Raw genomic sequence first — 19,882 nt, 5'->3', positions numbered from 1 at the left:
TCGATGAGATGTACAAGTAGAGCGAAAAAAAAATTTCGATTCTGTTGTTGGGCGTCATCATTACAAAGAGAGAGAAGAAAATATTCACCATAAAACCTGAAAAAATAATAATAAATCAATTTATTATTTAAAAATTATTTTCTGATTATTCAAAATGGAATCGGGATTATATTTGAGATAACTAGTAAGATGATGTTGAAAAAGTAAGAAAACAAAGAGATAAATAAATGGGATTAATTTGTATGGTATGATTAGGTAGATTAGATATTTTCATAATTGTCATTGTTATTGGTGATTGTGAGAAAATATTTGCTTACTTTTTCCTCACATTTATCATCATTATTGAAATTGAATCGACCTAGTTTGGCCATCGATGTTTTACAATTATAATCAAATGGATTTTGTAGACAAACTTTACGTTTGACCGGGAAAATTTTTGCCACTTTCGTTTCATTCATTATTGATTGATTTTTTCTATTATTGTTGATACTCGTTGTTGTTTTTGTTTCAGGTAAATTTGATGATACAAATTTTTGTAATTCATTCTCAGTATTAGAATGGTTTCGATTACGGAAACGAGTAAATATACTATAATTTAAGCTTTCGTCATCATCATTATCTTCATCATAGTTTTCATCAATGATATTTTGTTCTATTTGATCATGAATTACATCATCTATTTTGATATTGAAGATGGGCATTTTTTTCTTTGTTGTTGTTATTATTGAAGTCGATGATTCGGTCATTCCATCAAGACTAGTGGATTGAATATCGTTAATGTCGATCGAATCCAATGTTGATAAACTATCATCTTGTTTTCGTTCTTTACCAATATTATGTTGAGCTAATATTTCTTCATATTCATCATCATCAAATGAATCGAGTAGATCAAATTCTTGTGTTGATAACAAATCCATTTGTTGAAAGGGATATCGTATTGTTGATTTGGTTTCTGAATCTAAACCGGCGAAATTTTCCGATATAATATGTGCTATAATAGTATGTGATGATGTTTTTCGTAATGAACAATGAACAATGTTATTTCCAATTGAATTTTTACATTCTTCTTCAATCTGTCTGATAAATTTAACAAATTTTTCTGGCCATATCTTAGGTTTTTCATCTGTTGTTTGTTGACTTTCTTTATCCTTATTGTTTTTGTTTTTATCTCCAGCTTTTTTCTTGCCTTTTGTTTCGTTCTTTTTTACTGGATCTTTCTGATTGCCGTTTTCAATTTGATCAGTTGATTTATTTTCATCGTCAAATTTTGTCTTGATTAAAATAATTGATTGTTTATGAGTAGATTGCATTAATGTTCGATCATTCAATCGATTTATAGCCAAAATTTGATCACACTCTTCACAGCCAATGATTAGATGAAAATAATGTTTGTCCGGTTTCAATATATTCGATGATGATAAAGATTGTTGCTGTATCAAACATTTGAATTCAATTTGCATTCTCGATTCAATATGGTCTTCTAGGAATGGACTGAATTTCAGACTACAATTCGATTGTCGCGTCAAAGCCAATTGATATCGAGGAAGATTTTTGATCTTTTTGAAAATGAATGGAAAATTTTCATTAGAAAAGATGTTCAAAAATTATATAGGACTAACCTCTTCGATCAACATTGAGCCGAATGGTGGTTTACGTTTCAAATGAAATTCAATCTGACGAGGATTTGATTCGAGTAAACGATTAAAACTGGTATAACCATTTTCGGCCAGTATTGTTGAAAATGCAAGGCCAATTTTAGGCAATTGTCTGGATACATATGATGAATCATACCATAATCGAGTCCAAAATGCCTGTAATAAACGTGCCGCTGAAATCGATGTTTGAAAATGTAACCAATGTGGTTGTTGATCGGTTTTCGTCTCTGGTTTTTGTCGGAAAAAGTAGACCAAAATTTCCATAAAACATTTCGAAACACGTTGACCAGATCTTATGATTCGTTGTAAATCATCAAATAAACATTGTTCAATTGTTAGCGATTCAAATGCTGCTTGTGCCAAACAATTTGTTTTCATCGATCCATTACGAAAACGATCCTTATATTTGAAACGATTTTTTTTGTTCAATTCATTTAGAAATCGTTTATCAGTAGTACGTAATATAACATCTTGTGATAATTCTGTACAGCAACACATTTCTTCAAGCAATTGTTCCAACGAATATGATATTTTAGACCATTTAATTAAATGTTCCAATGTTGCTATTGAAACAGAATATCTTGTCACTATTCGTGCTAATTGAGTTGGATCAAAAAAATCGCCTTTGATTGTAATAAGACCAAGCGTTTGTAAACGTTGCATCTGTTCCTGACACCATTCCAATATGATAGGACGAGCACCATCGTAATCGCCTTTAGCAATGGAACTACGATAATATTGTGGATTCTGAACAATACGAATGAAAAGAAATGTTGAATAGATCCAATCGATGGCTAAATTAATGTTGTTGACAGTTTTCAATACAATTTCGATCATTAAATGTTCGATCAATGAACGAAATAAATTACTTTCAACATCCGTTTCTTCACCCAATAATGTTTCATATTTTTCTTTTTTCTCCTGTTTTGTCACAATGATAGCGGTTGCACTAGTATCGAATTGCGGTCGTCCAGCTCTTCCTATTGAAATCAATAATTTTTTAAAAAACAGTAAAAAAGATGAAAAGAAACTTACCAATCATCTGCAGTATTTGTGATAAATGATATTCGGTTTGTGAGCCTGCTTCATATTGAACAGTATTTTTTATGACAACTAAATGAGCCGGTAAATTGACACCCATGGCCAATGATGATGTTGATACCAGAACTGGTATCAATGACATGGAAAATAAATGTTCCAATAGACGACGATCGGATGGATCCATACCGGAATGATAGAAAGCAACACCAGCAGCCAATGTAGTTTTAAGTTCGGTATTTTTAAAATGTTCAAATTCCATTTTAGATATTATTAATGTATCAATGTTGGTTGCATTTTCATTGATACGCGAAAGTTCCATAAATAATTTGATATGTTGTTGACGTGATTCAAAATAAGTATTCTGTGATGTTGCTAGAATTTTGGCCGTAAATTCAGCCGAACGTCGTGTTGAACAGAAAACCAATGTTGGTTTAGATTCAGAATGTTCACGAATAAGACGTTCAAGTTTGTAGGTGATCTGTATGTCGAAACGATAGTCAGATGTTTGTGCAGCTCCTGTAGGTTCAATACCGATGACTAATTTATTAAGCTTTACCGGTCGCCAATCTGCTGGCACACGTATGCCTAATGAATTGCGAGGATCAAGCCAAATGGATAGATCTTCAACGTTCGGTGATGTAGCTGAAATAGCTACAAAACGTAGTCGTTGCCTTTCTTTAGATCGGTCACCGTCTAATTCACCAAGTACTTTGATGATGTGGTTATTATTATCACGAATAAATTTCAGTCGAGTGATGGTCGCTTCAAGAAAATCACCACGATTTCGATCACCAAGCATATGAATTTCATCGATCATAATCAAATTCAAAAGACGAAGTAACGAACGACTTTCTGAATGTGTTCGAATAATTGAATCGAATTTCTCTGGTGTTGCCAACAAAATATTCACCTGTTGTTTTTGTTCTTTCAAATATTTTTGATAATCAACAATGTCGGTATCACCAGTCATCGCAAAACATTTTAGACCAAATTTAGCGAATCGTTGTTGCCATTCTTGACATTTTTCCTCGACAATCGCTTTTAATGGTGCTAGATATAATGCATGTAATTGATCATATGGTGGATGTGAACGATTACTAGATTCTAATCGTATCAATTCACTGACGATAGTCAGTTCCAATAGAACAGTTTTGCCAGAAGCGGTTGGTGAACAAATTACTTCGCAACATTGATTAGAATAAATAATCATTTTGAAAAAAAAGAAAACTTACCAAGACTTTTATCAGTTTTTATAATCAAATCAAGCAAATTGGATTGAATTTTATTGAATCGTTGAAATCTTGGTGAAAAAACATCACGATACGGTTCTGGGAGTTCAGCGACAAATTTCGCTTGAACTGTTGATAGTGATTGTTCATTGTCATTTGCAGATTGAATTCAGAACTGAATTATCACACATTTTTGGTGATAAATTAGAAAAAAATGGTCAAAAAATCAACAATGAATGTCTGGCAGGAATACGATGGCGGTTAGAATGATGAAAACGATTTAGTTTACAAAACAGTTTTGAAACGTTCGAATTTCAGTGAAAATTTTCCGTCCTGTTATATATGAACGGAATATGATTCACGTGTTTTTTATTTAGCATTATTTTGATTTTTTTTTGAATTTTTGTTTATGATTTTCTGAAATTTTGAATCATGTCACAAAACGAAATTCTAAATCAACCATCATCATCATCGTATCCATATTTTCAGCGATTCATTAATCCTCTTCTGGTATGATTTTGGATAATTTATTTATTTTTGATGAAAATCTTTCGGTTTTTTTGGTAGTCTGGTGCCTGTGCAGGTCTTGCTGTCGATGTAACATTGTTCCCAATCGATACGATCAAAACACGTTTACAAAGTGCCAATGGATTCTGGAAATCTGGTGGTTTCACAAGAATTTATTCCGGTATCGGTTCAACTGTTTCTGGCTCAGCACCCGGAGGTATTTTCTCGAATACAACGTATTTGATTGCTTCAACTTTTGATTTATATTTTTTTTTCTATAGCCGCTTTATTTTTCATCACATATGAATCGAGCAAATATCTTTTAAGTGGGCAACAATGTTTACATTTAGATTCACGTTACAATAGCGTTGCATATATGATTTCAGCATCGATGGGTGAAATTGTAGCATGCTTGGTGAGAGTTCCCGTAGAAGTTGTAAAACAACGAGCTCAAGCATTTCATATGAATAGTGTTCAAGTTTTACAGCAAACATTAAGACAATCTGGTTGGCCTGGTCTTTACCGGGGTTATGCCAGTACGATTATGCGTGAAATTCCTTTTTCAATGATTCAATTTTCACTTTGGGAACATACAAAACAGGCATGGGCCAATTGGCAACAAACTTCCACCACCACCACCACCACTACTACGGCTGTTGAACCATATCAGGCAATGATTTGTGGTTCATTTTCCGGTGCAATAGCTGCTTTTCTAACAACACCATTAGATGTGGCTAAAACGCAGATAATGTTACAGGATTTTGGTGGCTCATCTCGTTCCATCGACAACAATAATAAATCCGTACCAATAAGATATTTTCATACTATACGATCAATATTCAAACATAAAGGATTGCAAGGATTATGGGCCGGTGCTTTGCCACGTGTTGTTTGGATTTCGATTGGTGGTGCAATATTTCTCGGTGGTTATGAATGGGTTCATACATCATTGGAAAAATGTTTTATTCAATGATAGTGGACAAAAAAAGGAAAAATTTTTATACAAACATGAATAGAGAGAATAAATGCCATATCAAATTCTGTGATCTCGTATTGTTTTTTGTAGACAAAAATTTACAAATATAGTCAAATTAAAATTCATCATTCATAAAATTCTGTAATCGATGTTTTGCGAATTGGTCGGGCCATTAATGTTACCGGTGTTGAATCAGTGATTTGAACATCTAAAAAATCACCAATATCATAACCACCAATATCGTTTGTTGTTTGATTATTTGATTTTGGTATAATAACTTTTTGATTTGCTTCATTACGGCCATATACATCTTGAGATGATTTTTTACTTATACCTTCAACAAGTATCAATTGTCTTCGTCCGATTAATTGTCGATTCATCTCGTTGGATAATTGACGATAAACTTGATTCAATTCGATTAATCGTTGAATTTTAATTGATTGCGGTACATTATCATTAAGATGATGATATGCATATGTTTTATCACGCATACTGTATGCAAATATATAGGCGATATAATAACCAACATTCTGTATGATTTCGATAGTTTGTCGATGATCATCATCGGTTTCATCACAGAATCCACAAATAAAATCACTACTTAGACCACAATCCGGTATATAATGACGTATACGTTTGACTAGTTGTAAATATGCTTCACGTGTATAACCACGACGCATTCGTTCTAGAACGAAATTCGATCCACTTTGTACAGGTAAATGCAATCCTTTAGCAATATTCGAATGATCAGCAATCACACGTAAAACGGAATCATTAAAATCTTTTGGATGTGGTGATGTAAAACGAATACGAACATTGCGGTTTATGCGGGCAACTTGCCGTAATAATTCATCGAAACCAGCACCACCAGATTTTAAACGATACAATGTTTTAAATCCATCAGCTAATGATGGTTGATGCGATGATTGATCATCATCATCATCATTATTATTATGAATACTATAATCACGATAACTATTTACATTTTGTCCAAGCAGTATAATCTCTTTGATACCGGAATTAATTTTATGTTCAACTTCTCTCAATATCGAATCAATAGATCTGGAACGTTCACGACCACGTGTATATGGTACAATACAATATGAACACATATTATTACATCCACGTGTTATCGATACATACGCTGAATGTCCAGATTGATTCCTCGGTATTACATCTGCATATGTTTCATCCAATGATAATAATACATTAATAGCACTTTGTCCATTTAAGGAATTTATTGCCAATAATTTGGGTAAATATCGATAACTATCTGGTCCGGCAACAACATCAATAGATGGCAATTGTTCAACGATTTTCTTCTTCAAACGTTCAGCCATACAACCAAGTAGACCAAATTTTTTCAGTTGACCCATACGTTTTACTTTATCCAATTCATATAATTTGGACCATACTTTATTTTCGGCATTTTCACGTATAGCACATGTCATTAATAAAACAATATCTGCATCATCAATACTGGTGACAATTTTATAATCATACTGTTCAAGTATAGTTGAAGCAATCTCTGTATCATTAACATTCATTTGACAGCCATATGTTTTGATAAAAACTATGTCAAACAGTAATAGATTTTTTTAGAAATAAAGACATTTTTCAAAATTTTACATACCTTTGCTATTATTTCCAGATAAACTTTTCGGTTCAATGTATGGTTCATTATCCCATTTCATCACAAATGGCGGCAGCCGTTTTGAATGTTCAGCTTGACGTAAAAAATGCTGTAAATCAGGTCCGTCGATTTTTCTACGATTCGATTCATTTTTTTGTTGTGAACAAAAATTCCGTACCATTAGTGACATTGACATGTTTAGATGTCGATATTTTTGAATGAATTTTAAATTTAGCATCATTATCCTTAATAAAATTTTCGATTCTTTAAGAATTTTTTTCTTAATCAAAAACAAAACAAAAATCAATTCTTGTAAACAATAAAAAAGACCACATGATTGCGTATGATGACTATTTAGACCGTACAGGTTTCGTGTGTTATACACGGTACATAGCTAGGTTAGAATAGCATACAATCGGCCACATCACCCAGTGAATGATGAATAGCTTTTTTGTTGATCATTTCCTTGTAATCTCTACTACAAAAAAAAATCATCATTATGATCAAATGATCAATGGTGGTGAATAAGTAAATCGGATTTTTCACCATTCATTCATTAGCATGACTCGTTTATTCCTCCATCGACTTGAATAGATTTGACTTGATTTCAAATGAATGAATTCAATTCAATTTGAATTGAATTGACTAAAGCCATTAATAATAGAGAGATGGAGGTAGACATTACTACTACTTTCCAGTGCTCTTTTTTCTTGGTTGATTTACATGAAAAACGTTAGATTTTTTTTCACGTCATTTTTTTTTGTTTTTTTTTGTTTTTCAAAATCCATATGTGACAGCTGTCGTGTGTGTGCTTTTTGTTCTGTTTTGTTTCAATCAAATGTTTGAATCAAATGCGATCGACCATTGAATTATTTTTTGGTTAGGTCGTTTACATTCGTTCATTGTTCTTTGTGTGTGTGTGTGTGTGTGTGTGTGTGATAGCAAGAGAAAACCCCAGAAAACATTTTTTTTCTTTTAGGGAGGAGAAATTAGTCAATTTTGACCACATGGACACATTGTAATATTGTAATTCTAATTTATTTTTATTTTTATTTTCATTCGTTGGACTACAGAATGAAATAAATTTGTATGGAAATGATAAATCGTAAACGTCATATACACGTATACACAAGCACGTGTTATGTGAAAAACGTTTTTTATGATAATAAGCCCTTTTTGGTCTATCCTATTTTGTTTTCTGTTAGATATCGACTATCGAATCAAATCAATTTCCAATCTGTTGAATTCTTTTCGTTTTCTCCTTCTCTCACACAGAAGGGATCTATCAAATCAAATCAAATCGATTGATTGATTGATTGATTTTGATCAAAATTGATCCATTAAATAGATTCACAACGATTTTTCAGATTAATCTCTAGAATAACCAACTTAATCTCTTTGAATCTTTCTGGACATTTTCAATTGGATTAACAACGACATTTATGAATTTATAAAATATTCTCACATTCAGTTCTGGTAATAGGCGAGGTTTTCGGTTTGAATCCACACATCAATCGGAAAGCAAACAAACAAAAAATATCGACCAAAATTATACCGCATCGAACTATATGTATTGCCGCTACACATATACTAGCAATGTTGTGACTATATGGCCAATAGTTTTTATTTATTTTTTTCTTTGAATGCATCCGTCATGCGGATAATAACAAAAATAACAATGATGATGGTGATGGGTAAAGTTTCCGTTTCCCGAAATAATAGATAGGAAAACGGCATAATTTTTTTTGTTCTTTCTTTTTGCTTCTACTCTAGTAGCTATGACTCAACAACATCTCACCATTCCATCATCATGATCATCATCAGTATCATTATTATTGATTCGGATTTAACATTCCAAAACAGAGCAAACTCAATTATTAAAAAAAACTAGGCAAAGATGTTCTGAACAATTCTTCGTAAAACGTATATATAGCATCTATGAAAACATTTGCACTCTCACACAAATTCAATGGAATCATCCATTAAAATGGTATATTTTTTTGTGCGTAACAAAAAAAAACAGAGGGAAATGATATGAAATTCTCCGTTATGAATAGAGATTGAAAAAATGAAGAAAAGTTGACAAAAACTCGTTTAAATGGTTATTTACATTTTTTCAAAAAAATGATCATCCTCATCTTTGGAAACAGGCATATCAACATCTCGTTTTTTTCCAACAAAATCCAAGAATTCACTTAGCTCCAACCATTTTTATTATTCAACGGTTATGTATGTATGACGCATTCATAACCCTCATTCGATGCGGGGCCATCCATAATGAGTGGGTGTGGTTTTCCTTCTCCAAACGGATAGTGTATTTTAGTATAGGATATTTATATAGCGGAGATATCACTATAGCTAGGACCAAAAAGATTTTTGGGCCAAATAACTCATCATCATCATCATTTTGGTTGGTTTGTTGGTGCACAATCCATTTATAAATGTTTCATAAATGGATGCAATGATGGACCAAGCCCAAAGCTAGTGGTAATGTAAAAAAATAGCGGAATTATTGTAGACCATGTGGGCCATTTTGTTGCCTGTGATACACACACACCCCGCTGTTTAGGTTAGGTTAGTTTAGTTGACTTAGAGGAAAATGGATTTTTTGATTCATCATTTCCAAAACAAAAACATCGGGAAATAAAAAAAAATCGATTCTCATTCACAGGAGGAAAATATTCTATGTGTGAATCATCATTCTTACTACTACTACTGTGCGATTGAGTTAATGACAGAAAACATTGAACAGAATTAGAATTTTTTTTTTTTTTGAAAGTTTAGTCAAAAACCGAATAAGGTTTTGTGTGTGTGTGTGTGCGTTTTTCCCTGATGTTAGTGTTGACCAATAAAACCAATTGTTCTACGACCATCTATATATACGGTCGGTTGATTTTCCAAATGGATGCAGTAGTGGTGGCACCATTAATGTAGACGATTGTGAATGTTTTTCAGGATGTTTGTATATGGTTTTGGATGATGATGATGATGATGACGATGTTGATAATAATGGGATGACCGAACTGAGAGAAAGAAGAAAACTTTGGCACGCGCGTTTGTCAACGTATTTTTGTTCCAAAAAGTCGAAAAAAAGACCAGAGTCATTTTTCTACTGTTTTTTTTTGGTCATAATTCGTTTCTGGTAGTCGTCTATCCACTAACACCAACACCATCACCTCTCATTGCTTCTGCTTTTATTTTATCCCGCGTTTTTTCTGGCATTTTCTATTTTCTTATGGTTCGTTTTTTGGATCTCATTCAGTTTGATAACTAGCTACTAAGTGTGTGTTTGCTATTGGATCGTTTTTTTTGGATGCGCATCTCTCGTTTATTTTTGAAATAGAATTTGTTATTTTTTTATCGCCCATTTTTTTCTGTTTCTTCAATATTTTGGCAACTGGAACTTGATATAACCAAAAAACAAAACAACACACCACTACAACCAGGAAAAAAAATAAAAGTAAAACATTCCATTAAACATTAAACATCTCGACTCACTCAAACATCGCACACACACAGCCAGTAATCAAATAGTTTCTCGGTTGGTGATTTTTTCTTTCTTCTTTCAACGATTTCAAAAACAAACCGAGTCAACTAAACAGAAATTTTATTAATAAAAAATTTCATCTTTTCAACATTCTCAAAAGATTCGTGTGTGTGCATTGTTTTTTTTTTTGTTTGTTTGTTTGTTTGTCTTTAATGGTCATCATTGCATAATAATAATACATTATTATTGTCAAAGTGTCTCATCATTGTTCGTTTGTTAGTTGTTATTTCCTACTGTCTGTCTGTCTGATTTCATTCAATGGCTATTGATTATCATCATTATTTGTTTTTGAACAATAGATTGATAATAATGTGGACAGTTTAATTATAAAACATTTTTTTTTCTGGTGTGTTTGTGTGTAGATTTTAGCTCCGTTTAAAACGAAAAAAAAACTTGAAATTTACTCGGGTAAGTTTGATTCATTTTAGTTGTTTTTTTTTTAAAAATGAACTCTTGTGGGTTTGAAATGGTTAACTTTTTGCGGATAAAAAGCCAAATAAATGAAGCGGTTTTTTTATTATATTCATGGAACTTTGAAAACAAAAATAATGTTACCCATGGGTTTTTTTACGCTCACTGATTTGAATCTCATTTTTTTTCGAAATTGAAAAATTCCTTTCTTCTTTTTTCTATATCTCTCATTATTCATTCATGCGATACGCCCACCACCAAGAAAAAAAAACTCAACCGATTAATAATCATCATTTATTTGGAGCTAGTTATATGATTGTAAAGGAGAGAAAAAAATGAAAATAAAAAAAAATTCAAAATAATAAAAAACAAACATTTAAATAATTTACAATTGCAAGAAAAAAAAAATTCATTTGTCATTGTGAAAAATGAATGAAACGCTTCACGCCATTCATTTGGATCATCATGGATCCATTTGTAATGAATTGATTTTTTTTTGGCTAAAAATAAAATTGTGAAATTTGTTTGATGCTGCTATATGAATGAATATTATGTTACGATAATGATGATGGATTTCGTGAACATTAAAATGTTCAATGTAAAAATTAAAATATAAATTGAATGTTTTTCCATTTTAATGTCATCATTTCAAAGTGAAATTGATCACATTATTATTTATAAATGAATGTTTGCAACAGTTTTTTTTTTGCTTTAATAAACCATTACTAATGATGAAAGAAAATGGTAGGTAAAGAGAGAAAAAACAAATTTCATTTCATTACGGTAAAAAACAAACAAACAAACAAATAGAAAACATTTAATTCAATCAACTTGTTTGATGCACAAATTGTCATTGATTTTCTGTTCATCTGGATCAAAAACGTTAATTCCGTGTATGTTTGATAGATTATGGAGAAAGAAAAAATGAATGGCCAATGGCCATAAATCAAATTTAAAATCTCAAAATAATAAACGATAATGAAAGAAATGGATACTGCTACAACATCAATTTTCAATGTTGTGTTCTATCAAATTTTGTTTTTTTTTTTTGTATCAAAATATCAAATTCTATTTTTAGCTCTTCAAGAATTTGATGAAGTGAGAAAGAGCAAACTAAAGGAACTAAGAAAGAAAGAGATAGAAAAAACTAGGCCAAATGCATAAACCAATTCTGCTACGATTCGAAACCAAGTTCTTTGGCCTTGGATCATCGTCGTCATCATCATCTTTGTCCTAGTCCATGGCCATTCATTCATTCAATGAATTTAGAAACAAAATAAATATAACAGTGTGTGTTATCACGTCCAACTAAAAAAAAATTCACATTCCAAAAATATCTAGGGATTTTTTTTTGATCTTCGTTGTTGTTGTTGTCTTCTGATTCCAATAGAATCCAAATGAGATTCATAAAAGTGAATTCTATTTACTGGAATTTATTATTATTATCATCATACATTGAGCAATTGAGCATCATCATCATCAATTGATAACATTTATATAGAAACTACTGTTATATAGAAATCACGATGTGGATACAAATTCTTCATGTTCTATGTATGTATCTATGTGCATGTAAGCGGGTATCAACCCCAAAGAATCAAGAAATAATTTCTTACATCATTTCTCTTCTTTTTTTAGTGGTGATATCAGTAGTAGTATGGATAAATTGTATTGTAATCGAGAATAGAATTGTTCAATTCAAGAGATTCTTTACCCTGAAAAGAATAAAATATGATGTTGAATAAAAATGTTTTTTTGTTTGTTCTCTTTGCTCTCTAATCTCTTGTTGTGTTCAAATTACTGGAACAAATTCAGAAATGGAAAATCTTTCCACATTATATATGGGGCTATATGTTAGGCCCGTTTATTCGAATTGATCGGTTGTGTTACGCTTCTGTGAAAATCATGTGTGTATAATTTGAAAGTTTTTTTTTGATTCTCCTCGAATTTCGAAATAATAAAGCAAGAATCCATAATGATTATTATAATATGATATATCTGGCATTTGTTTGTTATTAGTGGCTAAGCAAAAAAAAAATTAGCCATCTGAATATAGATAAATATGATAAGTTATATTAGCAATGTGAACTTATTGCTATTATTTTTTATATTATTGCCATTTTCATAATGTTTTTTCTCTCGCTCTCTTGTTTGGTTTAAAATTCAATCTAATCGCTTTATCATCCATTTCAATTCAATGGTTGATTTGTTTGGTGTTTTGAAAATGGTTGTTCGGACATCATTGATAATGATCATTCCAATAGTAGATATTTTCATTTTTTTTTACTACCCTACTACTATTATACATGTAAATTCGTTAATGGGAATGAACTTAACCATCATCATTATTTTTTATTATTCTATTGAATATGGGGCGAAACATGTTCAAGTGAACCAGGAAAAAAAATAATAACCATATATGTGTAAGGTGCATCATCATTATAAATAAATGAATGAAACAATTGAATGTCAATTTAATTTGTTGTCTTTGGTTTTTTTTCGCCACTTGCATTCATCATTTATTTGGGATTACAAAATTTTTTTGTTCATTCTAAATCAATAAAATGAGATGAATGAATTTGATTTGTCTATGAGTTCCAATTCAAACATAATTGAAAATACACATGACTGATTACTGAACCAGTCATCCATATGGAAGGATAATGATGATAATGTATCTCATCATCTCTCTCTCTCTCTCTCTCTCTCTCTCTTGTCATTATCATTATCAAGAATCTTGATGATGAAGATGATTATCATAATAATGGCCACATTCACACACATTTATTGGTCATTTTTCTATTTAAAGCCCAAAAAAATGACCAATTTCCAAACACCGAGAGAAAAAATGCCCGAACCAGATTTCATTATTATCATCATCATCTGGGAATGAGTGTAAATATCTTCATCATTTCCGAAAGAGAGAAAAAAATTATTTAGTTACTTATTGCAGATTATTATAGCATAGATATTCGTCATCATCATTATCATACATATGGCTTACATTTAAAATATAAAAATGTTAATGACCTAAACTGAAATAGGATCTGACTTTATTTATCATCAATGGCAATGGCAATGGAAATTTCTTTAAAAGCAATTTAAAACAAGAAGAAATGCATCTCATGAACTTTGAACTTTAAACCATAATCACAATAAAGAATAATGATGATGATGATGATGATGATGAACCTGTCGTTGTTGTTACACTAACATCATCATAATAATAACCATTCTATGGCTCAATTCAATTCGATTCACAACACACACATACATAGACTTCATTACATTTCAATTCTATTGTTTTTTTTCTGTTTTGGAAAAATAAAAAAAAAACCTGAAAAGTAGTAAAGCTAATAATTTGTTCGTTTTAAAGCTTTACTTGTTCTTATTGTTGTAAAATCTTTTCTCTTTTTTGTTTTGTTTTTTTCGTTATCACGAATAATAATGGTTAAGGAAGAAAGAAGGGTAGCACATAGTATTTATCTAAACGAATCATGCGATGAAAATTGAAAAAGTAAAACATTTTGTGTGTGTGTGTGTGTGTGTGTGGAAACTTGAAAAAATTTCATAAAAAATTAATGTCTGAAAAATCGATTGATTTTTTTTAATTAATCAAAATTTGCTAATTTTTTTCTCATTCATTTCATTTTTCCCACTCATTTTTACACGTGTCATCATCATCATCATCATTGATTTCGAACATTGTTTTTTTTTCAACCATGAACAACAACAATGGTGACAACAACAACAACGTAAAGGTGTGTCAGCCTGTTGTCATCTTGGTGTGTGTGTGAACCATCACCTCTTCATATCTTGGTTGTGGAACCTGTTCTGTACATTTCTTTTATCTGTTGTTTTGATGTTTGTGTGTGATTCATCAAATGTTCATCAAAGAGCCATTCCATCATTTGAATCAACGAACCAAACAACCGACCAAAAAACAGAAAAAGTCAACGTACCAGCAAAATTGATTAACATTAACATTGTATCATTTTTTTTATTGTTGATGAACAAATTTCCATTCCAAATCAACGAAAATTTGTGTACGTGTGTGTTTTTGCTATCAAACATCACTGTGTGAATCGACGAAAATGTCAACATTTAATAATCTATTTCCGAATAGTAATAATTCGGATATGAATAATTGGAATAATATTGCTGCGAATTTATTCAATCGTACAGCCACCACGATTGGATATGGAATAAAATTTGGTGGTAATGAAAGTGATTCATTACCATTTGATCAAACACCTGCGGATATTCGACAATATTTGCTCATATTTCGCCTAGTATTACTTGGTATCGGTACCTTTGATACAATATTATTACTGGCAATCTATATAAAATGTACTGGGATTATAAATAATTGTCTTGGAATTTATGTAGCCAATATCAGTATTGCTTCATTGATCGATATGATTGATGCTACAATCTGGTCAATACGTGAATTTGGTTATAAAATTGAAGATTATAATCAAAATTTACCATGGTGGATGGAGAAATTATCGAAATTACCACAATTCGGCCTACCAACAATATCATTATTTTTTATGCTACTAATAATTGATCGATTTTTTGCTACCTTTTTTGCAAACTGCCATAATGGTTGTTATGGATCAAAAATCAATGCTATATTCATCACAATACTCATATGGTTAGGTTCATTCTTCATGACTTTCATCTTGGTATTCAAAGATATGTTGTTTGAACATGACAAACTTTATGAATTACTACGATTTCTCATTGCATATATTGGACCATTCTGTATTAAATTACTACTAATATTGATTCTATTTGCTAAACGTAAAATGGTACCAGATAGTGAACAAAGTCAAGCATTTATTAATCGACAACGTGAATCACTATATTATGTATTGACTATTGTTTTATTACATCTCTTATTCAGTGCACCATATTATGCAACCCAGATTAATCATTATTTTCATCTCATACAAATACGTATCGATGAATGGATTATTTGGCTTCTATATGCTCTAAGCGAATTACCGCTTGTGCTCAATCCAATTTTCGTATTATCAATTGATCCAGATTTTCGAGATTCATTGATATTTGTATGCACATGTTCATCACGTAATCGTAGAGATATGAATGATTTATGTGATGATCATGCTGAATCACAACCATTAGCACCGATGGCAACATCACCTGTAGCTGAAGAAAAAGAACATCTTGATGAAGCTGAATCATAAACATTCCACAACAAACAAACAAACAAATACAACGCCCTCACTACAATAATAATCATCATCATGAAAAATATTTGCTCATATAATCGGATCTGGTTTGATCCAATCAATAATAATAATCATGTAATATTCTTCACATAGTTTTCGCATCATCATCATCATCATCTTCAATTATTTCAATCGATTTATTAGTTACAATTTTCAATATCAACTAATATCATTATCACCATCATAAATATTTATTCAATTTGCATTTTGTGTGCTCGCGTAATGTATGTGTGGCTGGCACACAATTTTTAGAAATCAAATTTACCAAGAAAAAAAAACATTTGGGCAAGTTTTTTTCATTAGTTTTTTTCATCAGTTTAATAATCATTTTTTCCGTTTTGTTTTTGCAGATTTCACATTCATTATTGTGAATAAATTCACGTTAACGTAATCATCATTATCATCAGCAGCAGCAGGAACAGAAATAAAGCACCAAAAATAAAAAAATTTACAAAAAAAATAATTCATGTGTATTACACAGCAATCAATCAATCATTGTTTTTCTCAATTCATTCATTCATTTCACAAAATTGTTGTCCCATTTGAATCATCATCATCATCATTATTCACACAAACAAATCAACGTTTTAATCGCACATTCTAAGGAATAAAAATCCCGTAATTCTTTTGAATTATTTGTCATCGAATGGAAAAATGACCAAAAAATTTTCAAAACAAAAAAAAATTTCAAATTAGTTTCACTTTTTGTTTTTTCTCGGCTTTTTACATGTTGAAACATCTCGAATTTGAAATTTCATTGTCACATAAATATACGTAACAAAACGAACAAATGCTAACTTAATTAATTGAACGCCTTTTTCATTCACGAACAACCCAAACACTTTCACTAATCATAATCATCCAAACAAAAACAAACATCAATCTGGCCATTTAGCAAACAAGAGAGAAAACATTTGCATAATTCATGTTTTTGGTTTTTTGATTCACGAAAAATTTTTCTCACTTTCACTTTCATATAATGAATGTTTCCAAACAAAATATTTTTAATGTCATTTTTTTCTATCTCATCACTCAACATTTGTGTTTTTTTTTTGTTTTCATTTATTGTCCAGAGAATATTCATGCATGAACAAAAAAAAAGTAACCAAAATATTTGACAAACAAAAAAAAATTCATTAAAATTAAAATTAAAATTATAACAACAACAACAACAACAAAATGAAAAGTTTTACAACAACAACTTATTTACCTCAGCAGCAGCAGAAATATAGATGGAATTATTTCATTTTTCATTAGTTTTTTCTTATTATTTATTTATTTTTGTTTTAATCGATCCAAGAAAGGAAAATGAAAACAGATTGAGATTAAAAGAGATCACATCAGGTTAGGAAAAATATGATTTTGTTGTGATGATGATGATGATGATATAATAATGTTCTATTTTCTTGTCCATCGTTTGTTTGTTTATTTGATATATTTGATGATTATGATCTGTATTTGTGTTCCACATTTGTGTCTGTATGTGTGTTGATTTTATATCGCCCACTTTATTGTCAACAGCTGATGATGATGATTAAACATGTGAAACATTTGTTGTTTTTTTTTGGTGGATAAACGACACACAAATGTTTTATGTTTCTGTTTTGTTGATCAAAACAAATCAATTGACGCAGACACACAACTCATTTTCTTGTGGATAAAGTCTTGAATGTTTGCGCATCGAGGATCAGATATATAGAATTATAATTATTATTTTGTTTTTTGTTTCATTTTAAATTTAATTAAAAGAAAAGAAAAGATTCATAATCACCGAACATCATACCACACAATCAATCAATCAATAATAATCACATCATTATCATTTTACGCCGTGGCAATTATACATAATATAGCTATTAAAATGCTAAAATCAATTATGCAAAATAATCAACTTTATTATCATTGATCGATTGATTGGTTATTACTCATTATTATTATCTATTCCATTTATTCACTATAACTAAATGATAGTTTTTCATCATTATTATTATTCATGTCATCATGATACCGATGATCATTGTCATGTTGGATTGAAAAGATTCATTATCATCGACGAACATCAAACCAAAGAAACAAAAATCATCAACCACCACGACACCTTAAATACTTTATGCTTCAAAGGGAAGAAAAATAACCAAATCAGCCAAATAACAAACACACACACACACACACACACACACACACACACATGCAGACAAAAACTAAAGCATCACGACAAGTGTATCATTTAGTAATAAAAAATAAATAAAGAACAAACCAAAACAAACCAAGCTTTTAGATCACATTTTTTTAGGAAAAAAAAATGAAATTTCTGTTTATACATTGCAATTATATCTTTTTTGGAGGTTTATAATCCTTTTTTTTTTTAAAAAAAAAATCAATTTTTTAAAGTCTAATTTTCCTTACTTTTTTTCGTTTCTTTCTTTCGATGAAAATTCATTCTCATCACACAACACAGCACAGCACACCATCCATCCATCCATCCATCCAACAATCAATCAATCAAACATCATACCAACACCACTATGAATTATCATCATAAGATTTTTTTTTTAAATTCCACTTTTTTCTTTCATTTTCTTTACTTTTTTTTCACGAGTGCTCACACATTTATCACATCACACACCCACTTTTTATCATTATGGCCATTAATGTTTTGTTCACGCCCATATTTAATTTATTTCAATTTTCATTTCAACCACAACGACAACAAAAAACAAATGGTTCAATGTCTGTGTGTATTTTATTTCAAACACTTTTGATTTAACCCTTTCTTTACAAAACAAAAATAACGTACAACAACAAATAACAAAATTTTCAAATTTTAAAGAAAAAAAAATTGATTTGGATGAATTTTATTATATTAATTATTGCTAATTGCTAATAAGAAACAAAAAAAAATGTAAACATTGAACAAAACACCAAACAATCCGAGCAACGACGAACAAAACACACACACAGACAGACACAAAATATGAAATTATCAACAGAATAATTGTATTACTATTATCACTACACTATTACTATTACTATTATATAAATAAAATATAAATTATGAAATGAAAATGAAATAAAATTCAGTAATCAAAAAAGAGTTGAATGAATGATTTTTTTTCCATAAAATTTTCATTGATTTCATCATCATCATCATCATTATATCCAGAGCCACAACATGCCCTTAATCCAATTAATAGTAACGATAATTATCATTCTAATCATCAATTCAGGTTTGTAAGAAAGTATATTTCGTAATGAACATTTTTACTTTTCAATCGATGAAAAGTAAAAATTTTAATGGATCATTTTTAAAACTTGAACAAAACATTTTCAAACAAACAAATCATAACAATATAACCAATCAATAATCTAAATGGATACAAATCGATCGCATGTGTTTGTGTGTGGCCATTGAATTAACATTGTTTACAACAATAAACATTTGTGTGTGTGTGTGTGTCTGCGTTTGTTTTGTTACAAACCAAAAACAAGACAAAACTGTCTGAATGATTTTCTAAAGGTTTTTTGGCAAGAAAATGATGATGAAACTAAGAAAAAAAAATTTCAATCCACAACCACAAACACAAATAAATAAACATTTGTTGATCAATTTGATTTTTATTCAACA

At 30.4% G+C, this 19,882-nt stretch overlaps 4 protein-coding genes across 4 annotated transcripts; 2 read left to right on the top strand and 2 right to left on the bottom strand.

The window, feature by feature from the left end:
- Nucleotides 1-171: 171 nt before the first annotated feature.
- Nucleotides 172-4,094, bottom strand: LOC124499679 (putative ATP-dependent DNA helicase HFM1; the record flags this gene model as incomplete). The annotated part of the gene is made up of 4 exons (XM_047063622.2): nucleotides 172-1,556; nucleotides 1,620-2,635; nucleotides 2,691-3,875; nucleotides 3,929-4,094. Coding segments are annotated over 4 exons (3,663 nt in total), but the record flags the coding sequence as incomplete, so codon positions are not given.
- On the top strand, nucleotides 4,031-5,545 carry LOC124499683 (mitochondrial S-adenosylmethionine carrier protein). Its single transcript, XM_047063626.2, has 3 exons — nucleotides 4,031-4,435; nucleotides 4,493-4,649; nucleotides 4,714-5,545. Exons 1-3 carry the CDS (start codon nucleotides 4,358-4,360, stop codon nucleotides 5,403-5,405), a joined length of 927 nt encoding a protein of 308 aa, XP_046919582.2. The 5' UTR covers nucleotides 4,031-4,357; the 3' UTR covers nucleotides 5,406-5,545.
- LOC124499681 (mitochondrial tRNA methylthiotransferase CDK5RAP1) lies at nucleotides 5,360-7,740 on the bottom strand. The gene is made up of 2 exons (XM_047063625.2): nucleotides 7,042-7,740; nucleotides 5,360-6,981 (listed from the first exon to the last, which is right to left on the bottom strand). Exons 1-2 carry the CDS (start codon nucleotides 7,280-7,282, stop codon nucleotides 5,534-5,536), a joined length of 1,689 nt encoding a protein of 562 aa, XP_046919581.2. The 5' UTR covers nucleotides 7,283-7,740; the 3' UTR covers nucleotides 5,360-5,533.
- Nucleotides 7,741-10,324: 2,584 nt separating this feature from the next.
- On the top strand, nucleotides 10,325-18,618 carry LOC124495063 (uncharacterized). Its single transcript, XM_075731558.1, has 3 exons — nucleotides 10,325-10,996; nucleotides 14,761-16,542; nucleotides 16,608-18,618. The coding sequence occupies exon 2, from the start codon at nucleotides 15,094-15,096 to the stop codon at nucleotides 16,210-16,212; it is 1,119 nt and encodes a 372-aa protein (XP_075587673.1). The 5' UTR covers nucleotides 10,325-10,996; nucleotides 14,761-15,093; the 3' UTR covers nucleotides 16,213-16,542; nucleotides 16,608-18,618.
- The last annotated feature ends 1,264 nt before the right edge of the window (nucleotides 18,619-19,882 follow it).

Source organism: Dermatophagoides farinae, chromosome 5 (genome assembly GCF_024713945.1).
Source record: "Dermatophagoides farinae isolate YC_2012a chromosome 5, ASM2471394v1, whole genome shotgun sequence".
Lineage (NCBI taxonomy): Eukaryota > Metazoa > Arthropoda > Arachnida > Sarcoptiformes > Pyroglyphidae > Dermatophagoides > Dermatophagoides farinae.
Note: the sequence above shows the minus strand (reverse complement) of the source record. Positions and strands in the feature narration are given on the sequence as shown.

Coding starts and splice junctions, on each gene's coding strand:
- LOC124499683 (XM_047063626.2), top strand. CDS start 4,358: ATGTCACAAAACGAAATTCTAAATCAACCATCATCATCATCGTATCCA. Junction 4,436..4,492: donor GATTCATTAATCCTCTTCTG/GTATGATTTTGG, acceptor TTTTTTTGGTAG/TCTGGTGCCTGTGCAGGTCT. Junction 4,650..4,713: donor TTCTGGCTCAGCACCCGGAG/GTATTTTCTCGA, acceptor TTTTTTCTATAG/CCGCTTTATTTTTCATCACA.
- LOC124499681 (XM_047063625.2), bottom strand. CDS start 7,282: ATGATGCTAAATTTAAAATTCATTCAAAAATATCGACATCTAAACATG. Junction 6,982..7,041: donor ATCTGGAAATAATAGCAAAG/GTATGTAAAATT, acceptor TGTTTGACATAG/TTTTTATCAAAACATATGGC.
- LOC124495063 (XM_075731558.1), top strand. CDS start 15,094: ATGTCAACATTTAATAATCTATTTCCGAATAGTAATAATTCGGATATG.